Raw genomic sequence first — 12,929 nt, 5'->3', positions numbered from 1 at the left:
GGTAATCAACAAATATATCAGCATAATGTGAAGTCATGCAAATGTCCGAATGAACTTCACCTCAGTCAAATTTTGTACAGAGGCTATCAACACAAAACAGTTGAAATCAACTGCTTTTCTTTACCAGTTTTTGACAAGTCAGTGCAACAACAAAAAAGCAAGACCGACAAAGACAAATCAGACCAAAGTTACACATGTCAACATACACCAGTATTGTAACAAGTTCACAGCTACAGAGAAAATTGCTAACCACTTCTGGTTGGCTAAAGCATCAGACTACATCCCAGCAATGTCAAAAAAGAAAGAAAGAAGAATACATCCCAGCGAGGTATCACTACTTCAGAGGTTTCATCCCTAGCGACGCGCGGAGCTTGTTCATCTCAATAATTTCTGGATCATTTGAATCCACACCATTTCCTGCGCCCTTATCTTTCTTTTCCTTTCTCTTCTTAGGTTCCTCCCTCCGACCATCATCCTCAGCACGCCCTCGAGGACTGGCGCTACCACGGCCACGTCTCCTGCGGTGCTCTCCATCTTCACGGTCTCTTTCTCGCCGATCCCTGCTCCTGCTCCTTGAACGGCTCCTGTGCCTGCCACGGTCTCTGTCCCGGCGTTCTCTTTCCCTGCCATCCCTATCTCTTTCTCGGTCTCTATCTCGGTTGTAGTCGTCATCACGGATGCGGTGGCGGTCTCGATCCCCCCTATCCCTCTCTCTATCTCTTTCACGGCCTCTATCTCTATCTCGGTCTCTTTCCCGGCCCCTCCCATAGTCCCTATCATAATCCCGATCTCTGTCATGATCTCGTTCCCTGGAAACAGATATCAAAAGAACAGGCAGTCATTATCCAAAGGTGACTAAATCAACAAACAGTACTCACTACTGCATGTATCAGGAAGCAACATCACACTAAGTTTTCATCAAGTATGCCAGTAACCTCGTACCACAATGGCTATTGGCATGTTCTGTTTATGCACTATAGGAAGCAACTTATCAACCAATGGCTATTGGCATTCACATACCATGGCAGTAACTCTAGTATGCAATGCAACCCTGCAATGCTACAGTAAGAGCAACCAGTATGATCTCAAGGACTACAAATATAATAATCAGAAGCTACAAAATTACAAGGCACTGTTTCAGACATCCTCCCGGTTTGTCTAGCGCTGAAGGCATAGTTTAAAGAACTGGAGCAGACTGTCGGACAGACTGGAGAAAACAAGAACCGGCAGCCTGCCGGCTCAATTCAGTTTAAAGACCGTTTAGTGAACTGGATGAACCGCGAGTTTTGGTGAAATAAGCGAACCGACCTCTTAGTGAACCGAACCAGACTTGAAAAAATAGCACACTGGGAAGTAAAATTCTACTGTAATCGGTGGGATTCGAATCCAGGTGTCAGTCTTTCCGGGCCAGGAATTCCAATTTGGCTCTTGACATTAATTTTGAATTTCATCGAGGCACTCAAAAAACAGAATCCAGCATCGCGTTGGACAAAATATTAAGATCATTCACAAACAAAAATCATCAATCTCCAGGTTGAAGTCACTTTCTTGATGTCACATTATCAAAGGCCGGTATACACCTTTTCTAGTAGATTAAAGTCCCTGTTTTTATTTGATTAGGAACAAATAATCTCTTACCAGAGATAGAACATATCTAGGCTGATCAGCAGGTGCAGTTACCAAATTTTATGAGGTTCTATACATCTTAGACATGAAAAAAAAGGCTCCTTACAAACTAGTATTATATAAGCTGGCATACTGCTCATCATGCTAAAAATCTCAAATATTAAATGTCAGACCAGCTTTAAAGTGGAAGATGTGAAACCCTGATACACGAGAGTTTAACATGCAAGAAAAAAATCAATAAGCAAAATGTTTAAATGTGAAACTTTGTGATATTTTTTATCTGTTTGGCCCATCATACTTCTCACTGGACACTATCAGTTCAGAGAAACCTGGCAGATCCAAAATTATTCAATATAGGAAGTGGTTCATCTACCAATGGCTCTTGACATTAACATGCCATGGCAGTAACTGTAGTATGCAAATATGCAATGCAATACTGCAATCATACAGCAACAGCTTCCAGTATGATCTCCATGCATAAAATTAAAAAAGATATCTAATAATCAGAAGCAACTACACTTGTCTTCATTGCGAATTTGCGATTATGCTACTTAAGCCATGTAATTATGTTGATAAAATGATGGAAGGATATTTTTTATGCCAACAGTACTGATGAAATAGATAATGATATTACATATAGATATGCAATCTTAACTAGCATTTTGCCCAACGTGTCCTGTACTTCTCTATTGATATAAATTTGACTTGTCATTGAGGCACTCTGTACAGAGAATCCATCATTGCCTTTGACAAAATATTAAGATCATTTATAAACAAAAATCATCATTCTTGACTCCAGGTTGAAGCTATTTGCTTGGTGTCACATTATCAAGGCCAGTATACACCTTTTCTAGTAGATTAAAGTCCCTGTTTTTATTTGATTAGGAACAAATAATCTCTAACCGGAGACAGAACTTATCTAGGCTGATCATCAGGCACAGTTAACAAATTCTATGAGGTCCTATGAATTTTAGAAATGAAAAAAGGCTTCTTATAAACTATTGTTCAAGCTGGCAAACAAGCTGCTCATCATGCTAAAATCTCTAATGTTAAATGTCGGACCGGCAGAAAACTTTAACATGCCAGAAGAAGAAAAGCAATAAGCAAAATGTTTAAATGTGAAACTTGGTGATAATGTTTTTATCTGTTTGGCCCATCATACTTCTCACTGGACACTATCAGTTCAGAGAAACCTGGCAGATCCAAATTATTCAATATAGGAAGCGGTCCATCTACCAATGACTCTTGACATTAACATGCCATGGCAGTAACTGTAGTAAGCAAATATGCAATGCAATACTGCAATGATACTGCAACAGCTTCCAGTATGATCTCCACAAATAGAACTAAAAAGATAATAATCAAAAGCAACTAAAGTAAAATCACTGTTTCAGTCTTGCAGCAGGCTCAGGCCGGCAAAATCCATGGCCCTGTGCGAAACTTTAAAATGGGCCTATCTAACAAAAGAAAGGCAAAGGTGAAGACGGTTCATAATTCAAACGTGTCGTTTTAAAGTAATTTCAGTTCAACATTTTAATCTTTGAATAATGTGTACATGCAACCAAATTACCTCCGTCACGGTGAATATAAAATAAAATGCAGAAGCAAGAAACGCACTGAAATCCCTACGTGTTGCACTTGCACATTGGACAAAAACAAAAGTGCTGATGGGTTGCATGCCGTAAAAATACTCCATAGATATTTACGCCCTCCAGAAATTGGGGCCCTGTGCGGCCGCACCGGCGGCACTCCCGTCTGCCCGGCCCTGTCTTGCAGCAATGTAAGACAACAAGTGAACCTGCTCTTGAATAGTTGCCGTGAAAGCTCGTATACCGCTGATTGGTTCTTATGTTATTAAGTCAGATCCCATGTGAAAAGACAAGTTGTATTTACAGTTATGAAGAACTTGCGTAGCAATGTTATCAACGTGGCAAGGACAAACTTGGTTTTAAAGTTTCTTAATTTAATATATATGTATATCATATTATAATGATAAAGTATGTTATATTCATATTAAACTTTCCCAAAAACCATGCAATCAAGCAGGAAAGTAAAGATGGTGCATTTTGAGAGCTAAATTGCCATGTTGGCAAGAGAAAACCAAGAACAGCGCTTTCACATGATCTAACAGAACAACTCCAAACATCTCAGTTTTCAGACATGGCGTTTTCTATATAATCTAGTCACCAAAACTAACATATTGAAATGCTTATGACTTATAATTTAGTACTCTATATATTTTCCAGTTAATATGGCTCAAGGATGACACACTGACATATCAACATAAAAGCAGTCAAAAAGAGATTAATTCTTGGGCCCTTAATCAAATATACTCCCTCCGTCCCATATTAAGTGACGAAATATTACATGTATCTAGACGCTTTTTGGATATAGATACATCCATATTTGGGCAAATTTGAGTCACTTAATATGGGACAGAGGGAGTACTACCCCTCTCGGCTCTCAGTTGATTCTTACTTACACACAAAAGCAGTATAGTAGACACACTAAGCATTTAAAGAATCACCAACAATAACACACTGGCAAAGATGTACACAGAAAGCAGTTCATATGAAGCAGAATACCTGTGATGTCTTTCATGTTTCCTGTCCCTGTCACGTTCTTTGGTAGGGCTCCTTGCACGATAATGGTCCTGCTAAACATGATAAAAACAAAGTCAACACTTCTGGCATACAAACTTGGTGGATCAGTGTTAGAACAGCTATGCTCACCTTTTCACGACCACTAGGCTCATCTACATCCATAGGCTGTCCATCCTCCTTGTCTTCCTCCTCTTCCTCAAAATCATCTTCAAGTGCACTTCTTCTTGGTTCCAGAGTTCCAGAAGCTTCAAGGACCCATCTGTTCAAAAGATCCACGAAAATGAATTTAGGAAGCATCTGGAGTGCATGAAGAAGCATTAAGAATGTAGACCGACCAATATCAATAGGAAAATATTTCCTAACCAAAACCATATTACTCAAGCAAGCATGCATGACCATGAAAAATATTAGCATTTTAATACAGAGAACAATTATAACTTATATGAATACTCCCATCTCAAAAAGCGACGCCCATCCTTTTTAACTGTCAGGCACTATTCTCAAAATATCATAACGAAATTATTCCAGAAGCAAAACAAACCTCTTCTGGATGCGGGGGAGGGCAGTGTCGCAGCAGTAGTCCTTGGTCAGGAGTTCATCGATGAACTCATCAACGTGCGTCAGCATGAACTCTGAAACAAATACGCAGCAAATGAGTAAAATGACTGAAAGTGTTCTAGCCCCCAAATCTACATCTCACACACCTAGCTAATCTTGGACAAGCAACAATCTGAGATCAAAAGAAATGGAAATGTGGGGTGCATACTTCCATCGTTCAGTTTTTGCCTAATCTTGCGGTAGTCATTGTAGAGCGGCTCGAGATACTGGTATACGTCGGCGATGGTGCCGGTGAGGCGCAGGTAGAACGCCCCAAGAACCCGAACATACCTAAAGCAGGAACAGCAACAATAAAGAACACAGGCAAGGTATCAGTTGAATCCCGTAGCCAAGAGAAGCAGCTAGAGATAGCCATAATGAGGAAGGATCGGAGGAAGAAACTTTACTTGTAGTCCTCGTTCTTGATGAACTCGACGACGATGTCCTTGTCCGGCTGGATTTGGAGCATCTTGAGGGTGAGGCATAAGAAGGGGGTGGGCCTGCGGTTGCCGCCGTGGGTGCCGCCAGTGTGGTCGAGCTCCATGGCCTTGTCGACGAGGGTCTCCGCCGTGAGGCCGAAGCACTGCTCCTTCCAGTAGGTGCTCTGGTAGATCTTGGACCGCACGATCTTCTCCACCAGGTTCTGGGGGTTGGTGCCGTGGATGCTCCGGGCCAGGGGGTCCGTGCGGTTCGCCATCGTCCCCGGCGCCGGCGCCGGGCGGGGACTAGGCGGCGGCTCGAAACACGATTGGGATTACGATTTGGGTTTCAATCTGGGGTTTGGTTGCGAGCAAAACCCTAGAGTACACAAGGCTTCTTTGTCTGGGCCGCAGTTTCCAAAGAGAAGCAAGCAGCTCCAGCGGCCGGTAATACGTACTTCTCCTGTCTCATGGCTCAAATTTATTTAAATACTAGCAAAAGAACCCGTGCGATGCTACGGAACAACGGAAAGTGTATCAAGCACGAGCCGGTGGAGACGAAGTCTGGACATTGATTTTTTGATTGGATTGATTTTCATACTGAGATTGATACCGAGATTTTTTGTTTGGGTTCGGATTGATTTCCATACTGAGATGGATACGAAGAATTTTGGATTTCATGCTAAGGAGATTGATTTATTTTAGGACTGTTCGTATTATGTTGTGACAAATTTGGACCGTACGATAACTTTAGGTAAATCTAAATCGTAGAATTTCTGCTACTGAAATCATGAATAAGGCGGGAGGGAAAGAAAATAAGGGGCAGTGGCATATTGATTGTAATTTTAACGAAGTTGACTGACCAACACCGACCAACGGCGCCCACCCATCACCACCGATTCCAATTTAATCTATTACGTAATAGATAGTACTAAAAATACTCTAGATACATGTGATATAAAGTCATTTAATATGGGACTGAGAGAATAAAAGTATAAAATGCTCATATGATTTGACACTAATCACACTTTTTAAAGGATTTTAGGTCACTCTCGCCCTCTATTTGTGTGCACCGTGTAGTTTTCTTGGCACACTTTTGAAAAAAAATTATAGTTCATTTTGTCATTTTGAGTGCTTTTGAGCTTACGAGGATGCAAGTCAGGATATTTACGACATAACTGAGTGTGCATAAGACACACCTCCAGAATGTCTCTTCTTTGCATCCAGTAATGTATTACATTTCTAATAATTTTTGGACGTCTACATTACCTAAATAATTATATTCCTGGCTAACTTAGTATAAAATGGGCGACACTTTTTATATATCGGAGTGAGTATATCTGATACGGATGCATCTTCTGCTTTTTTATGCTGCTGGTACGTAGTGCGGAGAATGGCCTCAGCGCCGAATGCATTTTTCTTGATTATAATCACATTTTATTTTGCACTTCAATAATTAAGCTCGTTTTATAAAGCGAGATGCATGATCAAATCTACCAGCCGTAAGAGCAAGGCCGATGTGGACAAGGCTAAGAGAAATGCTAGACGCGAGACTAAAAACCCAAAAATGCTGCAATGTGTGTTTTTCTTAGCTACTAGTTGTGGGACCTATTTTATTTCTCCACGTCCGCTTTGCCCGCCGAGAGTTCCTCTTGCCCCTTCTATTCCACATCTTCTTCCCCATCTCCCCTTCTTGTTCCTTCTCAAATCCTCCGGTCGCTGTCTCCGTCAAGCGCAGTTGCGAGCTCGTCTTCCTCCTTCAACCTCTTCTCGTCGGCCACTGTCGTCAACCACTGCCTCCCCGATCCCAAACCACTCTCCAGCCAAAATCACCAGCGTCACAATGCTCAAAATGGCGACTGCCTTCGGTTGCTACGACCCCAGCGAGGAGCACCGACTCTCGGCGCGAGAGACGACTGCTTTGACGACCTCCCAAACCCGCTCCTCCTCGTCATCAACTTGTGCGAGCTGTGCTCCAACGAGGGGTAGGAGGATGCGGCCGTAGCGTCACGTATTCACGTGGCGGCTGCTAGAATCATGGCGGTGACGTCAAGGTGCTCCGCCGCTGCTCTCGAACCCATGCCTCTTCCACGCACTCGCCGGACCCACTCCTTCTCCTCGTCATGTTCAACCGCATCGCATCGACGACGTCAAGGCAATCGAGGTGGAGGAGGTGGGAAAGCAAGCAGCACGTGCGCTCCACAAATTGTGGACGATCGACGTGGAGTCTGACTCAAGTAGTTGCACCGAGTGTCGATTCTAACAACTTGGCCCTTTCTTAACACCGAGTTCTGACCAACATTGCACTTCTAAGCAAGCCCATACAAACCGTGTAAAAAAAAAAAGCAAGCCCATACAAACACACCACGCGTAGATCTGTCGGAACAGGATTAGACTACTAGTAGTAGCAGAGACCCCGCCCGCCCTCGAAGAAAATCCCCAATCGATCCCAATTCCCCACCAAGCAAACCCTAAGCAACTAACCCCCGGCGATCGAAGATGCCGGCGACGGCGGGGCGCGTCCGCATGCCGGCGAACAACCGCGTGCACAGCAGCGCCGCGCTGCAGACGCACGGCATCTGGCAGAGCGCCATCGGTTACGACCCCTACGCCCCCGAGAACAACAACAAGCAGCAGGCCCCCTCCTCCTCCGTCTCCGCCAACGCCGCTGCAGCCGCAGCCAACGCCGCCGCCGAGGCTGCCGCGCCTTCCGCCGCCTCGGACCCCGCCTCTGACAACGCCTACACCAGCTTCCAGGGCCTCCTCGCGCTCGCGCGCGTCACCGGCTCCAACTCCGACGAGACCCGCGGCGCCTGCAAGAAGTGTGGCCGCGTCGGCCACCTCACCTTCCAGTGCCGCAACTTCCTCTCCGTCAAGGACCTCGAGATGGACGACGACGTACACGCCAGCGTGCAGGCCGCAGCGCTCGCCAAGTTCCACGAGATTAAGAAGAAAGCCTCTGGTGGCCAGGGCGCCCAAGAGGAGGGTTCGGATGAAGAAGATGAGGATGAAGATGATAGCGATTCTTCTGATTCGGATATTGATCCCGAGCTGGAGAAGATAATCGCTGAGCGGGAGCGTGCCAAAAGCGGTGGGGGGAGGCGGTCCAAGGAGGAAGACAAGAAGACAAGCCGCCATAGGAACAGCAGCAGGGGAAGATCGAAGCACAGGAGGAGTAAGAAGAGCGAAAGTGAGGATGAGTGCAAGGAGAAGAGGAGCAAGGACAATAAGAAAAGTAGGCGAAAGAAGGATGAAAGGTCAGATCAGGATAGCGAGAGCGACTCCGACAGGAAGAGGCACAGAAAGAGTAGGAAGGACAGGAAGAAGCGGAGGACCCGTAGCAGGAAAGATGACTCTCCCGACAAGGATGAGTCGGGAGGGGAAGATGGGAAGAGGCGGAGGACCCATAAGAGGCGTCATCACCGTAGGAATGCATCCGACAGTGATAGTGCTGACAGTGAGTCCCCACATGACAGGAAGCGATCCAGCAAGCAGAAGAGGCACCAGAGGTCCGAAAGCTGTGGATTCAACGAGGATGAGGGACATGGTCAACAGGGGGCAAAGCGTTCCGGTGAGAAGAGCAGGGAGCATAAGGGAGGGGCTAAAGAGGTGTGCTGAAGCGGTAAATTGCTCTTAACGATGCTATTGAGGCCATCTATTTATCAACAGTGTTCGTCCTCTGTTATTTGTCTTGTCAAATGGTTGTTGCATTCAGTGCATGTTTCTTAGTATGTGTGACATATTGGTTGATTGCTGTGTCAGTGACTAAACTATGACTCAATATGCATAATTGGTTTTGCTTGAAGTCAATAATTTTTGCCTATTCAATAAGAGACCTTTCAAAGAGTATCAGTCTTTTTTTCGCATCGAGATAATATTGCAAGAGATGTTTATCATACCACTACCTACATAATAACGTAGTAATGTAGCCTAGCTTGTAAAAGCAGGCAGCTATGTCAAAAATGACCTTGTAATAAAGGGAATAAGCTCTTTATGTCTAGTAATCAGGCAGTGGGTAATAACTATTCTGCTTCAGGTTTCAGCATCACTTGGATGCTTCCAAACTCGTATTTCAATTCATCAAACTTCACGTATCCAAGTAAAATTGGTACCAATATGGGCATTTTTTTTGTTTTTTGAACCATCTGATTGGTCTAATTTGCTGTTTAAGATAAGGTAGCGCTCTACCTCTCTATAGAATTAAATTTGAGTTGACAGTGACAATGGGCAGTGTGATTTTGATTAAGCTGATTCTGTGCCAGTTGGAGAACCTATTAGAACACACTTGCATGGCAAGAATATGACCTTTTGTAGGAGTTGATATTTTCAGGCATTCCAGAATTAAATGGCGAATGCTCTTTAACTATTCAATGCATCAGTAGTGCTGGTTCTATTCAATGCATTAGTAGTGCTGGTTCGGTGATGATTGCCTATATTGTAGCAGAAGCCATTTGTTCAGCCCTATTGAGGTATTTTCGTAGCTCTTCAATTATACCCCCAGCCTTGCTCCACTCCTAATCAACGGTTCAGATCTTTTAGGTTGGTTCCACAGCTTCTTCGTCCTTTGGCACACATTCTTCTCCTTCCTTTTCTGGAAGCCCTCTGGTCTTCTGCTGACAACACTCCAAATCCAGATCTTTGAGATTACAGTTCCCTCTTTGGTGATTGGGATTGGTCGCTAACAACTTCGTTAGAGTTTTTTTCTATATTGTACGAAATCAATTGGATCCCAGGTGATCAAAAGAAAAAGAGAAATTGTCTAACCAGTCATTCTGAAACTGTAGATGAAACGATCCGAGTTTCATAATATAATTATTCCAATGACGTTGGTCTGCAGTACTTTGAGAGATTAGCTTCGATGATAAATGAGTGCCAAAAGGTTTTAGTATAACAATTCAATCATTCATTGGGTCTCTGCAAGGTAATCCTCCATGGATTTTTTCTGCCCGCCAAAACCAAATGCCATAATAAACGAATAGCAGCTAAAACAACACGGCAGAACAGCGGGGGATCAAGGATCTTCAGGGCTGCGAAGATTGGGGAAAGAAAGTGAGGAGTCAAAGGAAATGATGCAGTTTCAGAGTAGGGAGTACATATGGGAATAGTATCATGGGAGAATTCAAGCAATGTCTGTTCGAGATTTTTAAAGCTAGTTAAGTAATGATTTTTGAGATTGTTAAAGCTATAAGTAATGGTTATCTCCTTTGCCAAGGTTACTTTGGTTATTTATGTTTTTCATTACAGTTCTACTTGCATCGAATTTTTCGTCACCCATGTTCAGTACTTTGATCACTCACCAATTCCCATTCCCATCAATCAAGTGCTTATTCAAGGTAGAGTGATTTTCCACCAGTCCATAAGGTTGACCGTACGTGAGAATTGGACATGGAAGTTCATTCTAAGAATAATGTTCTTTTAATAGGAGACGTAGTTCCCCTCTATGTTTTAACAAGTGCTGGTGGCTTATTCCGCAGATGAACTTTGCTGGAAGTCTCCCTGGCTTGTTCATCCTGGAAGTACGAATTCCATCAAGATCTTTGACAAAAATTTAGGTAATCCTTGGTGAAAGGAGAGGTTGTTGTGCTGTTGCCAAGTGTGACCTTCGTTCTTGTGTTAAGGATGCATTTCCCAGAGTGGGAGTGTGTTGAATACTTGAATGGATCATCTATCCCATCCTTTTAGCCTACCCATGCCGGACAGAGGACCAAAGTTAGTCTGCAAGTTGATCTTTTACCATCCGGATAGCAATCCTAGGATATATTTGCCGATCTTGGAAGTTTGTTCGCCTCTAGCAGCCAGGAAAGATTTCAAGAAGCTATGGACATTAAGCAATGCCGTTTCATTCCCAAACTAGCGGTAAGGCTAGAAGAGTGAAGGTATATTGAAGACATGTTCAGGACTTTGTGTTGTATCGTTTGGTACCATTGGGAAAAATGTATCCCATTTGTCGAATTCTTCTACTTATAACAGTTTTCAATCCATCCTCTCATGTCAGCTTTTGTAACTTGATCTTGGAAGATTGTTGTATTGATCTAAAACTAGAGAAAGGTGATTCTTTGGAACAATCTGATCTAGAAGGTTCGAGATCTTTCAAGACCACCTGAGAACGGTTCTATCTCTCCAGGAAAAGCTACTATGGTTGTTATCACCGGTTAAGCTTTGCGCTCGTTGAGAAGTATTTAATAACCGCTTACGAAGCTGTGCATCGCTATGGTATCAAAGGCATTTTGGTCCTCAGCTGCATTTCTTTTAATATCCATGGATCAATTTCGGAATTTCCTACCAGTTGGACCTTTTTCTGGCATTCATATCATGTTCCGGTTATCTTAGCTCAAGAGATGTCTCGTAGATCATAAGATGCTTCATCTTTCGGAAGATCCATCCTTTTCGAGAGTTTCAATCTGTCCCTAACGAAGCTGACAGATAAACTTGGATGACGAACCTCAAGATTTGCAAGGTGTGGCTACTAAACCATGCATGTTGAAGAGGAATTAACTTGGGACCGTGAAGATCTTCGACCCGAGCACCCTTGTCGCATTTTCAGAGAGAGGGACAGAGAGGGAGAGAGAGAGAGAGAGAGCGCTGTGGACTGTGGTGATTGGGAACGGGAAAAGGTCAGATTTCTGAGGGATGCTTGGCAGGGGCAGATTCACTAGGGCAACTGGGGCTCCAGCCCTACACATGAGTCAGCTAATACATGTATTATGTAATGGTGATTTGGCAAAAGAAACTACTCCTCCGATTTTAAATTGTTGTCGATATAGACACCTTTTAAGAATAGATGCATTTATATTTGGACAATTTTTTTTCTCGAATACACCTAGATAGGTATATCATATATTGAAGAAGGAGTCCGCGACGCGGAAAGGCCCGTGGGCATTACAAAACGATCACTCACTTAAGACCCACACATTGTTCCACTTATCAAATCTACTGAACATAGTTCCTTTAAATAACCCAGCACACACCCGAGCACTTCCTTCCCTAGCGATGGAGTGCCGAATCGTGTCCACCCTAGATAGGCAGAACGCCATCGAAAACCACCACATTTCGATGCCGCCAAATACACCAGCACACCAACACCACCGCAGTATTGAGATCGCGTCTATCTCTAGCGTTTGGCACCATCAAACTCGTCCACCAATCCACAAGACTCCCATGTCCATCCGGAACCTACTCCGCATGATACCAAAGCCGTAGGAAAAAATTTAGGATCAGGGGGAGTAACTAACAATGAGTTAGCCCCAAGTTTTCATGCTTAGCCTAATTTAGTCCTTGTCTTTGGACAATGATCCGCCACTGATGCATTGTGTGGTCATACACCCTAGCTTAAAAGAGGAATTTCCTAGGCTGTATGAGATTTCCAATGATATGAACTAAAAGCTAGACGATGGAACCTATCTCTTAGGATATGGATGGATGAGCGATCTCAATATGATCTCACCAGACTTACTTCTAAACTACATGGGGTTGGGTTGAATGAAGAGGAAGATAGGCCTGTTTGGAAATGGCCGAAGAGTTGGAAATATACTGTTAAGTCCATGTATGCCATGCTTGCTAACAATGGTCCTAATAGATCTTTTAAGCATCTACGGAAGGCAACAATACCACTGTAAATCAAAATCCGGTTGTGCGTACAATGCTATTGCTACCAAAGATAATATGGCCAGAATAAAATGGGAGG

The 12,929-nt window shown here is 43.6% G+C and overlaps 2 protein-coding genes across 4 annotated transcripts; one reads left to right on the top strand and one right to left on the bottom strand.

The window, feature by feature from the left end:
* Positions 1-86: 86 nt before the first annotated feature.
* Positions 87-5,686, bottom strand: LOC100844813 (pre-mRNA-splicing factor 38). 2 transcript variants are annotated; one of them, XM_003576666.4, is made up of 6 exons: positions 5,234-5,686; positions 4,996-5,117; positions 4,771-4,861; positions 4,359-4,488; positions 4,212-4,279; positions 87-809 (listed from the first exon to the last, which is right to left on the bottom strand). In XM_003576666.4, exons 1-6 carry the CDS (start codon positions 5,521-5,523, stop codon positions 335-337), a joined length of 1,176 nt encoding a protein of 391 aa, XP_003576714.1. In that variant the 5' UTR covers positions 5,524-5,686; the 3' UTR covers positions 87-334. The 2 variants fall into 2 exon arrangements, with proteins under 2 accessions (XP_003576714.1, XP_010237306.1); XM_010239004.3 differs by having other exon boundaries at positions 4,212-4,282; positions 5,234-5,685.
* A 1,910-nt stretch (positions 5,687-7,596) lies between these two features.
* Positions 7,597-11,339, top strand: LOC100841767 (CAX-interacting protein 4). 2 transcript variants are annotated; one of them, XR_001408062.2, is made up of 3 exons: positions 7,597-8,867; positions 10,720-10,813; positions 10,882-11,339. XR_001408062.2 is itself a non-coding variant. In XM_003576658.4 (2 exons), the coding sequence occupies exon 1, from the start codon at positions 7,745-7,747 to the stop codon at positions 8,861-8,863; it is 1,119 nt and encodes a 372-aa protein (XP_003576706.1). In that variant the 5' UTR covers positions 7,597-7,744; the 3' UTR covers positions 8,864-8,867; positions 10,720-11,339. The 2 variants fall into 2 exon arrangements, 1 of the variants encoding a protein (XP_003576706.1); XM_003576658.4 differs by having other exon boundaries at positions 10,720-11,339.
* Positions 11,340-12,929: the final 1,590 nt, after the last annotated feature.

This window comes from Brachypodium distachyon, chromosome 4 (assembly GCF_000005505.3).
Source record: "Brachypodium distachyon strain Bd21 chromosome 4, Brachypodium_distachyon_v3.0, whole genome shotgun sequence".
In the NCBI taxonomy this organism is placed as follows: domain Eukaryota; kingdom Viridiplantae; phylum Streptophyta; class Magnoliopsida; order Poales; family Poaceae; genus Brachypodium; species Brachypodium distachyon.
Note: the sequence above shows the minus strand (reverse complement) of the source record. Positions and strands in the feature narration are given on the sequence as shown.

Bases quoted from the DNA above. Each gene is read 5' to 3' on its own strand.
- LOC100841767 (XM_003576658.4), top strand. From the start codon at position 7,745: ATGCCGGCGACGGCGGGGCGCGTCCGCATGCCGGCGAACAACCGCGTG.
- LOC100844813 (XM_010239004.3), bottom strand. From the start codon at position 5,523: ATGGCGAACCGCACGGACCCCCTGGCCCGGAGCATCCACGGCACCAAC. The intron at 4,862-4,995 runs GTATGCACCCCA...TATTTGTTTCAG, and splicing joins GCAAAAACTGAACGATGGAA to AGTTCATGCTGACGCACGTT. The intron at 810-4,211 runs GTATTCTGCTTC...ATCTGTTTCCAG, and splicing joins AAACATGAAAGACATCACAG to GGAACGAGATCATGACAGAG.